Source organism: Phalaenopsis equestris, unplaced genomic scaffold (assembly GCF_001263595.1).
Source record: "Phalaenopsis equestris unplaced genomic scaffold, ASM126359v1 Scaffold000267, whole genome shotgun sequence".
Classification (NCBI taxonomy): Eukaryota; Viridiplantae; Streptophyta; class Magnoliopsida; order Asparagales; family Orchidaceae; genus Phalaenopsis; species Phalaenopsis equestris.
The window spans coordinates 304,911-325,614 of record NW_018164709.1 but is presented as its reverse complement, the minus strand read 5'-3'; the positions used below and the strand labels follow the sequence as shown (position 1 = coordinate 325,614).

Genomic DNA, 20,704 nt, shown 5'->3' with positions numbered 1-20,704 from the left:
TTCTTTTATTCATAAGACAAGATTTAAATGTCTTATAATTTACACAAAACATTTTCTTAATTTTTAATTAAAAATTCTTTTTGTTTTAGTTAATAGTTTCTATTAGGAAGATCTACACACATAAAATTGAATAATTATATTTATTTTTTAATTCTTTAACTCTTAAACAGTATTAAAAATATTATTAATATTATTTTCAAAATAAAAAAAAAATACGTACATATTTTTGTAGCATTTACGAACATAACACCAAATTTTTATGTATTTAAAGATTTAACACCTTAACTTTGCTTTCTTACCTTTATATCAACCAAATCCTCCATATCATATTAAAATAATCACCATTATTAGTGTAATACACATTTCACTCTTATATAACGTAATATGTATGTAAAAATTAATCAATAAGGTGCTATTTATATAAAATTTAATGTTTAGTTGTTCGAAACATAAATATATAATAATTTGGGTGATATTTATGCAAACTTTTCTATATTTTAATGTTATTAAAAAAATTAAAATTAGGGATGTAAACGAACCGAACATGAACGAACAAAGCTTGTGTTCGTGTTTGGTTCGTTTGAAGTTTAATTTGTTTGAAATAAGCTCGTGTTCGAAATTGTTCGTGAAGTCACTGTTCATGTTCGTTTCTTAATGAACGAGACGAACACGAGCTGTTCGCGAACGACGAGCTAGTTTGACATCGCTAATATTAATATATATAAATAATATATTATATTAATCATAAAACTTATAATATACTTATTATATATAAATATATAATATCTATATTAGTATATTATTAATATAGTATATTAATATATTATTACCATTAATTTATTACATATTATAATTTATAAATTTTAATTTTTTAAAATATTATAAATTATATATATATATATATATATATATAATTTAATTTTTAAAAAATAATAAATTTTTAAATATAATTATTTTAAATTATTTTATATTTCGAACAATAACGATTCGAACAAGAACGAACACATAACTGTTCGTGTTTGATTCGTTTAACTAACCGAACGAAAATTTTTTTTTAACGTTCGTCTCGTTTACTTATTGAACGAATCGATTTTTTTTTAACGTTCGTCTCGTTTACTTATCGAACGAATCCGAACTCATTAACAAACAAAACACAAATTGTTCACGGATAATCAATTTTTTTTGACAGCCCTAATCAAAATATTAAATAAATTAATTTAAAAATTTGGTATACGAGAATTTAATAATACCTACTCTTCCCTTATTTTAAGACGACGGAAATTCGTAATCTGAGGTTTTCAGCGTTCTCTCCGGCTGAGTTCTGCAACACTTCCTTCTCTCTTTCTCTCTAACTTTTCTTTTTTATTTCTTCCCTTTCTGGCGGTGCGCTGAGCTGCTTGCTCTTATTATCTTCCTGCAAGCGGACTTTATACAAAGAGAGCTCGCCGTTTTCACTTTTGCACTTTTGAGAAGTGAAAAACACACATCTATTTCATCAACCCACTGCATTCTACTGATGAGTGCTGTCTCCAATGCTTTCCTTCCAGTCCTGGTCTGATAGCTGGTTTTGCTTGGTGGATTTGTATCATTTGGGAACTTTACTGAATGGTCTGGCGGCTTTTTCACTCTTTCGGTCTGAGTTTGATGGGATAAGTGTTTGTGGTGTGTTGTATTTGGTTCCGTAGGGTTGGAATTCGGGATAAAATGGAGATGACAAATGGACTGCTCCTGCTGTTGTTTGGGTTGCTGGGGTTTATGATAAGGGGAGGGTTTTGCCAGGATGATGCGGCTGTTTACATTGTTACCTTGAATCAGGCTCCCGCAGTTCATTACTATGGCAAGATTGCGGAGATGAAGTCGTCCGGAAGCGGTCGAGTTAGTTATGGAGGTTTTGGGAGGCTAGATACCAGGAAACCGAGGTTTGGTTCTCCTCTGGTGTATTCTGCTGTTTTTTTTTTTTGGAAGTTGATGTAAATTTATGTTTCATTTTCACCTTTCTTTTGACGAGCTGAATCTATGATCAATTAGTAACATGGAATTATAAAATAAGTTTTCTTTTGTTCTTTTTCTTCCCATTTTGGTCAGCGCAGTTGTAGAGAAGAAATAGGTTTGTCTAATTACTTCATTTTTGTTCTTTTTCGATGCTTTTACTGCTGTAAAAGAGTTTTTAACTGGGATGTTACCTACACAATAATTGCTAGCATGCGTTGGATTCTCCATTTTTCCCTTTAGACTTTTTGTCCAGCATCTGCTATGTTGCGAAGAACGGAAAGGTGATGCTTACGTAGCCCATCCTTGAGCGATTATTCTGTGAAAGTACACAATAATTTTTCCACTTGTTGAGGCTGAAGGCCGTGCGCATGAATTTAGGTTAAATTCGCTCTACGTTGTGAAAAAATGGCGATCTTCGGTGGGCCATAATATGTTTTTCATACGCTTTGATATTATTAGCAGATTTTAACTTTATTTATTTTATTTTTTGCTTTTCACGTTTTGTTTCTGCTTTCCTGGCGCGTGATGGATATGGTCTACCTTGCAATATGGGTTGTTTGTCTTTTTGGTTTCTTGTATTTTACATGCGCCTAACGCCTAACTGTTCTAGGTGAGTAAAGTGGACAGAGGGGTGGAGCCAAAAATTTGTTTTAGTGAGGACGAAGTTTTTTATGGAGATAAATGAAATAATTGGAGATAAATGAAATATCATAAATAAAAAAGCCTTAAATAGGAAAGGAAATAACGCATAGTCCAAAGAAATAAATATAAAAAAGGAAAGGAAATAACTCATACTCTATGTAAATAAATATAAAATAGGAAATGAAATAAATCATAATATGAAAAAATAATTTATTTATCATAATTTCTCACAGGAATAAGACTCGGTTTGGCGCAGCTGCAGCTTCTCAGTTTTTCAGCTGCAGCTACGCTGCCCCAAAAAGCTGCTGCGGGGAAGCTGTCATTCGTTAAGAATTGCTTCCTTAAGTTTCTCCTCTACCTGCTTTTCCCATCCAGCCAAATCGACACAATCGAGAGATCGACAGAGGTGATCGAGGCCGAGAGATGAAGGGGTGCGAGCTATGCGATCGGGCAGCGAGGATGTACTGCGAATCAGGGGAGTGAGACGACAAACTGCCGAACTGCCAGAGAAGAGGAATGAACGGAGAGAAGACAAACAAACGAACAAACAACGCGAACAAAGGGGCAACTGGGTCAAAATGGAGTCGTCGAATGCGGGCCGCAGGGTCAATCCCGCGGCCCGCTTTTTGCGAAAGTCCTCCCTGCGGTGACCGCAAAGTTGATCTGCCGCGCCCCCAAACAGTAGATCTGAGCGGTGGGGTGCCGCAAAGTTGTCCAACCACGTCCCAAACTAAGCCTAAGTTATTTTTAAATATAACTTCTAATACTTTATCTCAAATGGAAACTTGGTTGAAAGTCATGTTCAACTGGATCTGAAAACATCAAACAATTAGCAAGGGGGATCATATGGAGAACTTGAAATCTTTATCTCGTACTACTGTCGTCTTTGACTGCAGTTTCTGCAGTGCCCGTTGGTAGGCCGTAGGCTGAAGGCTGTAGAGGAATTTGCAGGGAAGTAGACAACCGTGCTTGTCTTTGAAAGCTATTCCTGCAGTGTCTGCAGGTAGGCAAAAGAGTGCAGGGAAGTTTGCAGGAAAATAGATAACTTGTAGGAAAATGCTGACTTCTGGTTGACTGCGGTTGTTCGTTGACTGCAGTTCTTGTAGTGCTTGTAGGTGGGCAGAAGACTCCTACAGGTAATGTTGCTGGGGAGTTTGCAGCGAAGTAAACAACCTGTAGAAAATAGAAAAGGTTTGGAGGTAGGCCTTTCTGTAGAAAAAGTTTTGGAGGAGAGTGCTGCGGGAAATATTTCGGAGGAGAGCCTGATACAAGAAAATGCTTCGGAGGAGAGCTTGTTGCAGGAAAAAACTCTGGACGAGGGCCTGCTACAGGAAGAATTTCGGTGGAGGATCTACTGCAGAAAAACTCCTGAAGAAAGCCTGTTGCAGGGAAAGTTTCGGAGGAGGACATGCTGCAGATGAAATTCTAGTGGAGGACCTGCTATAGTAAGAAACTCAGAAGGAGGGCCTACAACTTTTTCTGTCATAAATAGGACCGATGCTTGCTTCAGTCACTTCGCCCTTACATAGAGGGCGTTCTTTGTTTATCAAAATGAATGTGAAGCTATTGATACAAGCATGACCAACATAAGTGATGACCACAAGAAGTAACAACTGGTTCTTTCGCCATATCGAAGCATATATTGCATTCAGAGTTGGCAACACTTTTATTCTTTAGCCCGCTATCCTCCTCCGAGCTGTCTAGAATCAAAACTTTAACACCTATCTTAGTCTTCCCGTTAGTTTCCAACAATCTCTGTGAGTTTATAATGTCTTGCATCAGTTTTGTGGGACTTGGAGAAGATTGTTGAGCAAAATTTTATCTTTCAGTCCCATATCCGAATGAAGACCGAAAATGCCCAAGTCCATACTGATGAGATTCAATCAATCTTTGAATTCTGAACTCATGAGACCTAAGTAATTTATGCTGCATCACCTCTGGGGGTGAAGCTACCTCGAATCCTCTGCATAAATAACATCAACAAGGTTGATCGAAGATCCCTCATAAAAAACGGGAAGGGACCATCGCTTCCGTTTCACCAGCTCTTGCTCAATCTATAAAACCTAGGTATTAGAAGGAGAATAAGGTGCACTCTATCCTTCCGTCTCATAGGGTTCATAAGACGAGAAGCAAGGTGTGTACTCATGTATCAGATTCACATCAACTGACGCGCCAAAACGCAAATTCACATCAACTTCCGTCCAATTGTATCGTAGTTTTGGTCCCGTCATCGCTTTCCTAGCAAGCTATGATTGTGGCTGCTTCAGTGTAAGCCTCAATTTGCTTCAGTTTCTGTGAAGTTAATTAGGTCATCTCTTCTTTCGATCCGATTCCAGAAACTTGAGCTCTGATACCAATTTGATACGATTCAACGTAGAAATTCACACAGATTTTGTAGAAATTAGGGCAAAAAGAAATTCTTATTGCAATAATCCAAACAATTCACACAAATACAAAGATAAACACCTATAATTCGAGAGGTAGGCAATGTCTCCCAATTCCTATTCGAGAGGTAGGAAATCTCTCCCAATCCCTAGACTTAAGACTCACAACTCAATCTCATGCATAAAGCAAACCCTTAACATAACAAGCCTATTTATACCCAACAAAAAAAATAATAAAAACTCAATCTCATGCATAAAACTAACCCGACAACAATAATAATAAAAGACTAAATTGCTTTTAGGCGTACAAAAGATAAATTTGCTCTTAAGTAGGCGCATTCGTAATAGTTTGCTTTCTAATTTCTAGCAAGCAAGAATTTTGAGTGTGTTTTAAATTGAGGATGATTTTCCTTGATGTGTTCTTCTAGTGAAAACATTTACTCATCTAATGAGTACTTTGGATGAGTAGCAAGTTCTTCGAGCAGCTAGGCTTTTTGTGTAGGACACTCAGCGAGTCCTTGGGCGAGTTCAATGACCAAGTATTGAGTGCCTTGTAAGGCTTGTTTCCTAGCGGCTTGTCCCAGTCTAGCTTTGGGCGTTTTACGGATTTAGGCAACTTTAGGTTGATTGAATCTCAAGTTGGTATATAAGCTGCAACTTATCTCTATTTAATCTCTTACGATGACTTGGTCAAACTATACTAGACAAATATGGATGCCTAGTAATTATAGGATAGTTGCATTTACAGGTGGGCCAGGTTGAGCTAAGAAGATAGGTAGGTTGCCACTCTGTAGGCTAGATTTGAACTAAGATTTATAGGCATCACAGGACAAGTGGGATAAACGAGAAGCTTTTTGAATATTGAGATGTTAGAGAATAATGTCTAAATCAATATGGAAGCATCTTTAGGAGCGAAAGACAATGCAATACAATGTAACACAGAATGGATTGTGCACTTTGTGATGAAATTTTAGGGGGTTAGACTATATGTCTGCAGAAGAGGAGAGATGACCTGATTACTATAAAAATGCCATGAAAAAAATGTGTACAATAAAGGACGCTCACTAGATCTTCCAAATATTTGGTAAACTAAACTCTCAACAATAGAAGCCCAAGGAGCCCTTTACAAATAAATTTACCTCATAATAATATTCTTGCATGCATGAGAAAACCCTACCCTAGAATGTATATTGAGGTTTCCAATCCTTTAAGAGGACCTTTTGGACTGAGCATAGAAACAGAGGATGAGAGATCATAGTTCAACTGAATCTGGGATTTCCTATAAGCACAATTTTTGAGAACCCACATTTCTGTCTTGGCACCATTCTTGAGGAAGTATCTTATTAAAATCTAGATTTTTCTGTGCCCTTAAAGAATCCCACTTATGTGCATGATTCTTGAGAGAAGGTATATTCAGATCTCTTTTGCACATTATCTTTGGTGTATTTTATCTCGGCCATCTGAACCTTTGAGTCATGAATAGGAAATATTTTGGTTATAGCAAATTCTACACAATATTTCTTCAATTTCATGCAACACATATTCCGCCAAATATCGAAATATTGAGTCAAATTTATAATGTTTCTCTTCTCAATATTGTGATGATATCCTAAAATATTTTTGTGACTCCTTCTCTGAGAAATTTAAGCTTCTAAAACTCCAAAGAGTTTTGCACTGCACAAACTCATAAAATCTAGGTCTTTTTATGTTAATTGCAGGTTTCTAAATCTAAGTCAGCACCAAGTTATGCATATAAAAATTTGAAAACTCATTGTTTAATGAGCCATTTGATACATTTGCACTTTTTTAAGTTCTCAAATTTCTATTTATCTTTTGATGCAGCAATGTTTCACGTACTGGCAGTGACTACAGCTCATTTCTAATTAGATTTCAAAATTCTCTATTGAGAAGGGTACTAAGTGGTGAGAGCTACCTTAAACTGTATAACTATCACTACTTGATCAATGGCTTTGCTGTTCTAATCACTCCTCAGCAGGTATTTTATGATTTTCTCAAGTATTTTAACATTGTCTAGCTATTTGGACATGGGTTCTACATTCTTCAGTTATAGCTCTTTATTTTCACTAATTATAATTTCATCTATATGTCATAATTTTCCAACTATTGTTGCACCCTCTTGCCATGCATCAAAATTTTATTGCAAAATTTTACAGTCATGCTATTGAAGCTAAATGTTCATGACTTCTGTTGAGTTGAGGAATTGTTATTGAAACCTGCATGGTAATTTCTAGCATCAGGTGACTTTGATTATCATGGTGCACTATTTGAAAGTTTTCTTCCTTTTATTAATGAGATTCCTAAAGTTGTTTGCCATATATATCTCCCTGCTAGGTGCTGTTGCATATGTTTTAGATCCAATTTGTTTCTGCTGTTTCTAGTTTGAGGATATAGGGCTATTGTCTATAAGTTTAATTCTTATAACTTATGGCACCATATAATGTTGGAGGAAAACACTTCTAAATCTGTGTCTAGCGTTAATGATATGGTTGACTGGATCTTTTTATTCTGATAATATATATATATATATATTTTGGATTCCAAAGGCAGACAAGCTTTCTAAGAGAAGAGAGGTAGCGAATGTTGAATTGGATTTCTCTGTCAGGACCGCAACCACATACACCCCTGAATTTTTGGGTTTGCCCAAAGGGCCGTGGGTGCAAGAAGGAGGACCAGAATTTGCTGGAAAAGGAGTTGTCATTGGTTTTATTGACACTGGAATTGATCCAACACACCCTAGCTTTTCTGATATTCTCTCAGACACTGTTTATCCCGTTCCTGCCCACTTTTCTGGAGTTTGTGAAGTTATGATTGATTTTCCATCCGGTTCCTGCAATAGAAAACTTGTTGGAGCTCGCCACTTTGCAGCATCCGCCATAACTAGGGGAATTTTCAATTCTTCTCGGGATCATGCTTCGCCCTTTGATGGGGATGGCCATGGAACGTAAGTTTTTTGTTTCCTATGTCAGCTGAACATTCTGTATCTCAAAATTGATCAATCATTATGAGATTTAGTTTTGCATGTAATAGTTTAAGAAAAAAATGCAATTTTGAATTGTATGTTTATAACTGTTCATTATAACCTTAAAGATGTGGAAGGGATTGACATCTTAGATTTGTTTGACTGATTTCGATTTCATTTCTGTGGAGGTCTTTACTTGATGAAATAATATCTGATTTTATCTATATAGGCATACAGCCTCCATAGCCGCTGGTAACCATGGGGTTCCTGTGATCGTGTCAGGGCATCACTTTGGAAATGCTAGTGGAATGGCTCCTCATGCCCAGTAAATCTTCATTTTATTTAGTTAGAACTCTATTTTCATTTGCTTCTGTCTATAAGTTTTTTATGACCTCTTTTCTCCCTCTCTATTGCTCCATCTCTTTTACTCTCTTCAGTGTTGCTGTTTATAAGGCCTTGTATAAAAATTTTGGAGGCTTTGCTGCCGATGTTGTTGCTGCCATAGACCAGGTAAGCAGTTACCCAAGCATGGACTTTCCAGCTGATGGAACCTTTTATTTTTGTTCTCAATTTTATGAGGATATTTCTTATCAATTTTGTTTTCTGGGAAATATAACGGTTGGGATGGCATTATTGCATATGTTGATTTGGCTGTACTTCTTATTCATGAATCGGTCAAGTGAAATATAAATTTCTGTTGTGATATTGAAAGGCTAAACTTGTATTTCAGAAAAAAAGTACTGTAAAATCTAGATTTATCTGTGAATTATGCCTAAATCTTACTAGCACCGAAGGAGAGAGAGATGTGAAGAGATTTGAAGAAAGGTGAAGTAAAATATATTATCTCAGAGTTAGAAGATACAACATAAAGTTGACTTTCCAAATAAGAAAAGAGAGGGTCAAAAGCATAAGCCAAAAGAGAAAAATAGTGCTCTAAAGTGATCCTTTAAGAAAAAAAGCAGAATCTCCAGAGAGAGGTCTTGAAGTCCAAGCAACAGAGTCTGTTGACGTTAATATATATATATATATATAGTAAAAATAATTAATATAAAAAATAATTATTAATATTAATTAGATTTAACTAAATTTAATTAATATTAACAGACTCCTCCTGCTCTCATCCTATCAACAGCTCGCGGAACTGCTCAGGACCTTTCATTTCGCAAGATACACTCTCTCATTCTTCCCTTGCCATTCCAAAGCCTCGTTTTCCTTTCTTGTTCGAAACCCTTGTCTCCACAAAAAAAAAAAAAAAAAAAAAACGAAAGTTACTTACTTCTTTATCTTCTTATTCTTTTTTGCTGTTTTTTTCTCTATTTACACAAGAAGAATCTTCTTCGTTCGTTTTATGTCGCAACAAGTCGTAGAGGCACTTTGTTCCTCTTGTTCTTTTCTTCTGTTCACTTAATTCTTCAACGTATAAAACCTACACAACAAAAACGCAAGCCACTTACCTGTACTTCTTTGTCATGCTTCTTCCCTACAAAGCCCCGCGTCCAAATTACTTTGTCGCGCTTCCCCGAAGACGCAATCCTTAGTTGCTACGCCTCTCCAATAACTCACACAAAGAACAACTCCTTTTCCCCTTCATCAACGACTCTCTCTGCTCTCACCCGAGCCTTCTCCTCCCCATCATCACATAATCGAGTTGATTTCCCCGTGTTGCGACTCACCGCACCTCACTATCGCGATTCCTCTCCTTACACTGAAGCACTTGTCAAAGCCGCACAACCAAAAATCTTCTGTCGCTATCTTTCGAGATTGTTTCTTTGCTGCAATCTTCCCTGCCGCATCTCCTCACTATTTCCCGTTCTCCTTGCCGGATTCTTCCAAGACGCTCGAGAGCCCTGCGATCTCCTTCCTACCCTAGCCCCTCGCCGATCTTCCTTCTCTTTGCATCCAAGCCTTCCTTGCCCTAAAACTCTAGCCGCTCCTCCCTCACGTGCAATCTTACGCTTTAACTATTCCATAGAAATTTAAGTCTTGGTTTTATTAAACCAAGTTTGACTCTTTAATCCTTAGTCTAACCCAAAATCTGCAGTCGAAACGAAGTGCAATTCCTTTTTTGTTATGTTATTCTGCTGTTCATTTTATTTTATGTTACTATGCATTTTATTTGTTGTTATAAATTGTATAAAAAAAGAGAAGATTTGTGTTGTATTGTAATTTCTTATTATTGTGTTGTGTTCGTCGCCATTTGGCTCGAAAGGTATAATTTTGGGGCGAAAAATGGGAAATTTTTTTAAAGTATCCACTCGAGGAAGCGCGAGTACGCATTCATGGGGAAATTAAGTACCGTTAGGGGAATAATGTGGAACCTTTTGAAAAATTGTTTTAAAAAATGGGGATTTTAAAATACCCGCTCGTGGGAAAGTGAGTACCCGTCAATGTGAAATTGAGTACTATTCAGGGAAAATAAAGTGCTATTCGGAAAATGTTAGTTTGCTAGCTAACCTTTTTGTGCAGGTACATTGAAGCTTCGTTGCGTCTTTTAAGATCACGTGTTAAGTTTATATTTTTTGCTCCTCGGCCGTAGTATCTCACGATATTGACCAGCTCGTCTCTTAAGAGAGCTAAGAAGGTTGACATCCTTTGGTGCCCCCAAACGGGGGTTGACGTCGGGTGATTGCCGAATTTTTGGGTGAATTTTGGATTTGTACATAAGAAATTTTTGAAGTTTTATTTGGCCTTCAAAATAAAAATAAAATGTGAATCATTTGAAATTTAAAAAAAAATTAAAAATTTGAGCTTTTGAAATGTAGGCTCTTAGGATTTTAAAAAAGATATTTAAAGTCTTAGACTTTTGAAATATAGACTCTTTAAACTTAAAATTATTTTAAAATTTGGAGTTTTAAATATTTAGACTCTTAAGGCTATAAATTTTTTAAAATTTTGGGCTTTTAAAAATATAAATTTTCAAAGTTGACGAGTCTAGTTGTTTTAAAATAAATGTTAATCCTAAAATATGAATTTATAAGTCCAAATCACCTAGTCCAATTCTCTTACCTATAAGGACAAGAGTTGACATGACTTATACATTGAAAATTTTAAACTAACAACACTAAATGTTCCCACTTCAAATACAAAAGCTTTAAATGTTCAACACCACAATTATAACTGCGTTGATTGAAAATTTCAACTGGAGAGATCAATCTGTTAAATCAAGAATTTTAAAATAATCAATTAAAATATCTAAGCTAAGAGTAAATCACTTAAAAGGCTTAAAGCAAATCTCATCCACCATTTGCAACAGATTGTTAATTATAAATAATATTTGATTGAATTTAGCTCTGTTCACGTGGTTTTGCCACCAAATGATACCACAAAATGACGATTACAACCAGAGCCCTTTGATCGAGTGATTATTGCGAAATGACACCATTATATTATGGTCACGGCTGCTGCCCATATGTTCCCTAATAGTTTTTTACTCTTTGATATGCGAATTATAAGGGTACAATTGATTGACAAAAAGTCTTCTGTTAGCTAAGGTTGACGTAAATTTATCCCCTTAGACAAACATCCGCCTCAGATCTATGAGGATATCATGGATGACGCAACCCATGGCTGCTGACAAGAATCTTTCTGTCAGGTTGGGTCAACTACCCCCTCTAACTAAGTAGATCAAGACTCATGATGAGCCGGGATGACGGAACTATGTGATCTTGATCAGGTTTCGTCTTCATTACCATCTGCTTTAAGCTTCAAGTGATGAATTCTATTACTTAAATCTTGTGTCTGCTGCTATTGTATGTTTAATTTTTAATTTTTAATGACTAGCCTTAATCAAATGTGCTCTCCCGTTTTAGGGTGGGGCAATTAACAATAGAGGCTTGCGCCTATACGAAACATCGAAACTCAGATAAAAACTCACAAAATGAGGTCGAAATCTCTGGACAGTGTCTTATTTACAATCCAATATGCCTTCTGAAAATTCAACCCTCCAAAGCTCTCTTTCTCAAAATAAAAATAAATAGAGAGAGTTGTCTCAGAGAGCGATTGTGAATTTTCGATGCCCACAAAGTTTCTCTTAGCTCTCCTCAAGAGTGACGTTTGTTAAACATCACTTTCCTACCACGTGCGACACCACTTGACTTCTCGAAATCAGGAATGTATACTTCGTGTCTGTAGATGATTTTAAATACCCTTTATGTAAAGGATATCCGACATCCACCAAATAATATTTGTCTGCCACGAATTACACTAATAGTGACCCTTGAAGAAAAAAATCCAATAAATTAATCAAATTTAACATACCTTGAGGCGGGTGTGGGAAGCGTTGTCGGCTGTTATTTGTCGCAAAGCTAAAAAGACGACATTCATTTGCACTTCTTTCCCATCCGGTCATCACAAATGTGAAACACATGTTGAAGTCACATACAACTATTACATTTTGTGTAGGTGAACCACACCGTCCAATGTATGCGACCTTTTCATTGCTAGGGAGTCAGGCATCGACGTGTGTACCGTCAATTGCCCCAAGACAGTTCTGTATTGATTTGTTAGTGATCTCAACGATATCATATAAACTATATTATGAAATGAAAAGAACGAATTGAATAGACTAACATTGAAAAATGGCATGTAGTGCGTGTCATTGACAATTTTGGTGGGAGTTCTACTGAAAGTTGGATCTTCCGCCTTAATTATGTGTGAAGCTAGGCTAATTAGTGCTCTTATACCAATAGAGAAGTATCGACTTATTGTCTCTGATGAATGCCGAAATCGCTCCATGGCTCATTTGATTGATTTATTTTGAGATAAAATAAAAAACGTAATTGACAAAACCTCTCTTGTAGTAGTTCTAGCCGAACCTACAAGACCGCGATTCATTCGTAGTTTGTTCAGAAGATCCAAAAAAATGGGTACGGTCATGCGAAATATGTTGCTGAATCTTATGGGATGTCCAACAAGCATCTCGCCCACCCATTTATTCCCAATAAATAACGAGGTCATTCGCGATGTTCGTACTCTGTTTAAGCAGTAGTACTCTAATAACAATATAAGAATTGCCGCAGCCATTCTTTTACGACGTTCTCGGTTTAACACTTGCCGCCGCTGATCCATCATGTATGAATGTTGTATTATGCATAAACAATTTCTTAAAGGAAATACAAAAAAACCAAACAAATATCCAAAAATAAACTTTTTTTTAAAAATATACTACAAAATAGAAATAAAAATATTGTGCATATCAAAGACTTCACCTAAAACCTAAAGAAAAATATCAATTACAATAAACAAATATAATAGACATGAGATATGAAAGATTCATTATCAATTGAGAGACGCAAATAATCAAGACGCAGCTCGGGGCGGAGCCTCTTAAAAATCTGCCTGCGTTCTCAGTATAACACTTGCCGCCGCTGATCCATCCTGTATGAATGTTGTATTATGCATAAACAATTTCTTAAAGGAAATACAAAAAAACCAAACAAATATCCAAAAATAAACTTTTTCCTAAAAATATACTACAAAATAGAAATAAAAATATTGTGCATATCAAAGACTTCACCTAAAACCTAAAGAAAAATATCAATTACAATAAACAAATATAATAGACATGAGATATGAAAGATTCATTTATCAATTGAGAGACGCAAATAATCAAGACGCAGCTCGGGGCGGAGCCTCTTAAAAATCTGTCTGCGGGTTGGGTCCTCGAGAACCCTAACACATTTTAAGTAGAATATCGGATCAACAAAAACTTTTGGAATATCTTTAAAAAACTTATAAAACCATCAACGGTGGGATCATCCACCATAGGTTAAATTGATATCGGAGCTTCAAACACAGTTATCGGTCTATCAATTGAGCTCTGCACGAAAACATCTTTATTTTTTCTTTTTTTTTTCATCTTACGCCTCTTTGATTGGCCAGTTGACTCAAGCTCTCTAGGGTTTATGCTAGGGCGTTCATCTGAACCGCTAAACTGATCGGGGATCACCTCAGCTGAGATGCTAACAAAACCCTGCTCGCTTGGGTTGAACGTATGCTGACCCGTAACAACAACCTCCTTGAACATAACATCCAATTTATCTTCCAAGCCCTGCTTAATTCCGGATAACTTAAATTTCTTTGCATTAGGTACTGCTTGCAACAAGAAGGGAGGGGATGGGAGCATATTAGGTGAAATATAAGTATAAATGTAAATTAGCTAAAGAGTTCGCAGGAGTACAATTATTACCTCTAATTTTTCAGTCCACAATTCCCCTGAAGCGTCTACGGTATGCTTGACAAGATCCCAACCCAATCCCGTCGATTTCCATTTAAGTTCTTTCCATAGCTTCCAATCTTTCTTTAGTTGATCCCGCTTGTTCTTGAATTTCAATCTATCGTAAGCTCGTCCTGTCAATTCTTTAAACTTAATGGAAATATTCTGCCACCCTTCTTTGTTAAAGTAGGTTGTCGGTTTTTTTACAAGTTCAATCTCTTTAATACAAAGATTGCAAAGAATATTGGCAACTTTCTTGTCCCACATTGCTGATGTAGCTTCTTCTTTGTTTTTAGACATAATGAGACTACTAAAAAATATGGATCAAATAATGCACTCATATTGATAGTATAATAAAACAACAGTTGAAGAAAAAACATAACCTTAGATAAAATAGAAATTCATGTCATGTATGTTTTTCAAAATGAAGTACAAATATTTTCAAAAATAAATAATTTGAAAGAATTCTAACAATATTTGATTTGGAAATAGCCCAATACCGACTCAGAAAATAGTCCAAACGAAATATCCATATATATTCCTCGCATTACATGTTAAATTTGGCCACAAAACTAATATTGCGTTTGAAGCTATTCAACTGCATCTCAAGAAACCTCAAAATGAAGTACAAATATTTTCAAAACTGATATAGCTATTAATGATGTGAATGAGAGAGTTTTGATGTTTGATGTTAAGCTATTACAAGCATGGCTATGAGAACCTCTCTTCAAGCAATGGATGGAGTGTCATCCATCAAAATTTAGAAAAATTTACATATATGCTATACAATTATTATGTATATATTACATACGAGAGATTTGATGTTTGACAACTGCATCATAGATGGTTGTGATCCTTTCTTTAGACAATAGTTTTTTTAAAAAAATTTACATACATACCACACGTGTTATAGATGGCTGGGGGATAGTCTCTTTCAGGCAATGGATGCACAGTTGTTATGTATTAACATATCCATTTTTTTATCTTTATTCTTGATGATAACAATTTTTCTATCAGCAGTCTTGATGAGGTTTTGTTTCAAGTAGCTTTCTGACTGCTTTGTAAATAATATGCATTCAGCCTCCAGCTTTGTAAATTACTCTAGTATAGCTTCTAAAAACAATGCTTCCAATTTTCACCCAATATTTTCCTTCCATACCTAATAATGATCAAAGAATATCATTGCAGGAAGTCCACAACACCTCCACATAATAGTATCAGTGCAAAGAAGCATAAGTATTACACAATACAAGTACCAAACATCAGATCCATAACCATAAATAATATCAGATCCTTAACCAATAACATCAGATCCATCAATAATAGTTTGCTTGATACAAAAAAAAAATCCAAACCATCGTGCTACTTCGACGATGAAGATGAAGGAAACCAGATCCATTCGCGAAGAAGTGCAGAATGACATAATATATAAATCAGGACAAAGAAATAACTGAGGAAGATGAAGGAAATTAGGACTCGATTAGCATTATGAGAAGATAACCGCGGACATTGATAAAGAAACGAAAGGAGATACGATGGATACGAACATACCTTCAGGGACTTCTATTAGGGTTCTACGAAGGGGAGATATGAACGAGAGCTGCTTGCGGGGAGAGGAGCGACGAGGGGCACGAGACCTGCTTGCGAAATTAGGGCAGAGGAGCGACGAGACCAGTGGCAGTGAGTCTTTCTGAACGATGAAAGGACCCTGCGATCCGCGTTTTATAATAAATCAAAAACTCCATTTTGTAAAACAAATCTGGCAAGTGTTTTCCAAACGCGAGGTAGCGTTTTCAAAACTCCACCGCAGCAATAACGCCCTTCCAAACGCACCCTTAGTCTTTCATATGCTTCTTTTTTTAGATAATGTGATTTTTTTATCTTAAAAATTAATTTAAATAAATTTCTCTAAATGCTTTTTTATCACAGTAAAATTTCATACAAAATTGTGATAAATTTTTATTAGTTATGTATGTCTATTATTTATTTTTATGATAAATTTATTATTTTCTTATGTGTTTGGATAATTCATCATTCTTATTTATTTGTTCTCAAGTTTATTAACAGTAAGTATAATTTCTTTCTAATACATGTTTTAAATGTCATGATGCTTTTTATATACGTATATGTATATATTTATATGCATTAATTAAATATCACATGGAACTTGATAAAATTGCATCAAAACTTTTGAAAATCTGCTTTGGCTGAATTTCAAGGGTTATTAGCTGCTGTATTTTTTTTTAATAAATTTAGATTCAAATCAGCCTACAATCCCTACTTTGTTCTAATATATTTGATCATTTTATATAGATTTATTTCCACATTAATTAAACTATATCCCATTGAATTAATTCATGCAAGAATTTTCTTTTTAAATTTGGCTTGGCAGATTTTTGTAATAGAGTTTGCTAGTTTTTAAAATTAAACAGCTCCTCAAATCATGCCTAAAAAATCTCTATCCTAATTTTTATTCAAATTCAAATTTATTTTTAATCGAATTTTTTTTCTCTTTATTAATTTTTTTTAAAGTTCCACTACAAGTTTGAAAAGAATTAAATCATCTATTATACCTCACTTGGCAGAAATTTTGAGATTTATTCTATGCCTTTTTTGCCTGCTAATCATCTAATTTGGAACCGCCTCATCTTGCAAAATCTTTAAAAAAACTGGGTCCCTTGAAGGTTCTTTGTCTTTCAAAAATAAAAAAAAAGGAAAAAAAAAATCAAAAAAATATTTTTTTTCTTTTTGAAAAATTCTCTAGTTCCTTGTGGTTGAAGCCTTGTTGCAATATCTTGAAGCACTTTGGTGGAGAGAAAGTGTTTTGGTTCAATTCTTTTAAAGTTTATAAGCATGTCAATTTTCCTTGATTGATATTTTTTCTTGTTACAAATCTACTTTGATCTAAGTTCTTTAATGATATTTTAAATTAAAATTATATTATAAATTTCATGTCACTTTGGGTTATGTTTTCATGTTAGCTTGAATCAATATATTATATTGCGTTGGTTAAAAAATCTTATTTAATGTTGGTTTAAGTTTAATATCATAATTTTTTATTGTGCTGATATATTTTATTCCTTTTTATTCAAGATTTCATGATTGTTTAAATCAGTATTTATATTATGTCGTTTAAATATCTTATTTGTTTTTTATTTAAAATTTAATGATTATTTAAATAAAAAAATTATATCGTGTCATTTTAAATCAAATTTTTATTGAGTTGTTTTGAAATCGCATTCGACTATATTTTACATCTTTATATTATTTTGTTGTCTATTATCTTAATTTCATTTTACTATTTCATATTATTTTAAAATTAAAATTAATTATTTTGTGATCTAAACTTAGATCTTGAGTTTACTAGTGTTGTTTGAACTTATTTTTTGTTAGTGTAATTTAAAAATTGAAAAGATATTTTTTTCAAGGTTATTTTTACTTTGGCATAAAATCAACGTTAATTTGAACTTCTTAATTTATAAGATTAGTACATGTGTTTGTGTTGGCCAATATCGGAGAATTCGTTGGGTTGCACTAATGCCGAAGGAGAGTATGCTTCTGCCACGTGGAAAGAGATTTTTAATTTTAGTATGGCTAGATGTGCTTTAGGCCCTCGGGTTTGTTTTTGGGTCGAACCACGTAAAAATCTTTTATATGCTCTTTAGTCTTAGTTTTTTGTACATATGATCGTGATTGTCTCTTTATTTTTTTCTACACAAGCTTATTCTTAATTGTAAAGTTGTGGCTAACCAAATTTGAGTCAAAACAATTTCTTTTTATTCAACTGCAATTTGTTGTTTAAACGTCACTTAACTAATTTAAAAAAAATGGGGTTTTACATCACGTTTGTTTATAAAACCAAAACTTACGCACCCGTAGAATTTGTGTACAAAACTAAAAGTTGTGCAATGCCCTTCCATTTTTAATTCTAGTAAAATGCACATTTTTAGAAGTTTGTACTAGGAGTCTGATACATTCCTGTGCATTTCCCTATTTTAATTGCTAAAGCACTTGCTAATTTTAACAGCCTATTATCTTGAATATCAATCACAACCAACTTTGTTTTAATGACTTTTTTCCATGTGAATGATAATGAATTATTGTCTTTTGTCATAGCTTTGTCCTTAAAACTGCAAAACAAATCCGTATTCTTTCATTATTATCACTTTTTATTTTGTATTTATTTTATGCTCTTCAATGGGCCACGAATTTCATTTATTAATTGGCAAACCAAGTGACAGGCAGCTCAAGATGGCGTTGACATCATAAGTTTATCAATCACTCCTAATAGGCGTCCTCCTGGCATAGCCACTTTTTTCAATCCTTTAGATATGGCTTTACTTTCAGCCGTAAAATCTGGAATATTTGTTGTGCAAGCGGCAGGAAATACTGGTCCTTCACCAAAGAGCATGTCGTCCTTTAGTCCGTGGATATTCAGTGTCGGTGCTTCAGCTCATGATAGAGTTTATAATAACTTTATTGTGCTAGGAAATAATCTTACCATATCTGGCGTTGGACTTGCACGTGAGTTTCTAATCCTGTGCAATATATTTATTATTTGATATAACTGTGCATTTGTTCCTTTGGCCATGTTTGCTTTGCATAATTAGCTGAAGTTAGTAGCCACATAAGTTCAAATGCTTACACTTGGGTCTTTTTTCAACTTTTAGCATTACCATATTAAGCCTATTTTTGGTGGTCATGATGTTATTGGAGCTGGAATCTTGTAAGCTCAATTCAATTTTCGTACTTTCAGCAAAAAAAATGGCCGACTTCTTCTTGCCTGCCTTAGCTAAGTGATCAGTTTGCTTTAGAGTGGGTGTGCCAAACATAACTAACATGTTCTAGATTTAGCCTATTAGGATTTAATGACTGGCTAATACTTGAACTAAAAGCTTAAGTTGACAGATTGCATCGTATAAAGCCTGATTAGGCAAGTGCCAACTAAAAATGTAAGAATTGTTAGATATGGCTCATATCTAGGGAGTTGGAGTTTCTTTTGAAGAGGTGTGTCTCCTGGTGAAAAGGAGTGTCTCTTGGAATAAAGGGGGTTGGGAGGAGCGAGGGCGTGATTGTAATTTTATCTAAGGGTTTGTATATGTCTATTTATATGTGAAACCCTATGGGATGTATTTTGAACCTCTCTGAAATATTGAAACCGCCGCTCGCTCCCGAGGACGTAGGCAATTCTTTGTCGAACCTCGTTAAATCTCTGTGTTCTTCTTCTAGTTTGTGTCGATTCCTGTTTTATTCCACGTTAAATTTCACAACAATTGGTATCAGAGCCAGGTTCCGAGGAGAACAGGAGGAGATCGACGCAGGAAGAAGATTTGATAAGAAGAGTTCGGCGGTTTGCAAATTCAGCGAATCGTGCAAAGCAGAAACGGGCGCAGGCGACAGTGGGTTTCGTCTTCTTCGACCATCAGGCGAAGTTCGACTCGGCAGTTCGTTCGTCTCTTGGTTTCAGCGGAGGAGTCTGAAGTTCTGCGGTTTCAGCGAATCGCGCGAGTTTTCTGCGATCGGTAGTCGCAGAACAGGCGGAACAGTTCGCGGGCGATCCTCGGACGAGTTCGGGACGGGCGAACGAGGCAGAGCGGATCGCCGAACAGGCGGAGCGGATCGCGACAGGAAGTTTCGCAGAGGGTCTTCGGTGCTTGCGAACCGCGGAAGAAGGAGGTTCTTCGCGATTAGCTAGCGGAACAGGCGAAGGCGCGAAGGTTCTTCGCGAGGGATTCGCAGTCGGAAATTGCTGAAGTGTTACGCGGGTTCGCGACAGTTGGAATCGTGGTGCTGGGCGAGGGCGTGCAGTTTCCAACAGTTAAAGTGCGGACCGAAAGGGAGGAAGGGAAATGAATATTCCTCCGTAATTCCCTCTGGCTGGAGACGGGAAAAGATTTCCTCTGAATTTCTGCGGTGAACGATCAGCATTCTAGAAGCAAAAGGATTAAAGGGAATATTCATTTGGATATTTCTTTTGGTTTATTCATTGGCTGGAGGATTAATTTCTGGAAGGAGCTCTGAGGGTTGTAAGGGTTCACCAATTTCATAAAGAAGAGGAGTTCTAGTTCTGCGGCCAAAGTGGAGTTCGTGGGTTTTGGTTCGCGAAGGGAGAAGTGCGAAGAGGTGCGAGGTTCAGTTTAGTGAACCGTCGTGCAGTTTCAGGAAACAGAGGAGTTCGGCAGGTTCAACAATCCGTGGGAAACAGAGGCTGTTTTGCGGAAAATCTGAGGAATTCGACCAGTTAAATTTGTCGGTTCGTCGCAGGAGATTTTGCGACAGGTGGAGTTCGGCAGAGTGCAGGAGGCGAGTAGACACGATTATTTCGTGAACAGGAGTTTCGTGGAGGTATTCCTCGAATAGGTGCGAAGGGATTCGTGGCTCACAGAAACAGCAATTGGCCGAGGTACTGGTACGAACAGGGAAAGTGCTTCGTGGGAAAATTTGATTCACGAATCACAGGAGAATCGCGGGATAGTTGTTGCATTTGACAAG

At 35.8% G+C, this 20,704-nt stretch overlaps 1 protein-coding gene across 1 annotated transcript in view; it reads left to right on the top strand.

Annotated features, from left to right (window-relative positions):
* Positions 1 to 1,283: 1,283 nt before the first annotated feature.
* The window catches only part of LOC110024691 (subtilisin-like protease SBT2.2), a gene marked incomplete in the record, with an annotated part of 34,037 nt that continues 14,616 nt past the window's right edge, over positions 1,284 to 20,704 (top strand). The window contains 6 exon segments of the mRNA XM_020724804.1: positions 1,284 to 1,919; positions 6,861 to 7,014; positions 7,583 to 7,980; positions 8,228 to 8,323; positions 8,436 to 8,508; positions 18,454 to 18,736. Of these exon segments, the coding sequence (XP_020580463.1) occupies positions 1,705 to 1,919; positions 6,861 to 7,014; positions 7,583 to 7,980; positions 8,228 to 8,323; positions 8,436 to 8,508; positions 18,454 to 18,736 (1,219 nt within the window).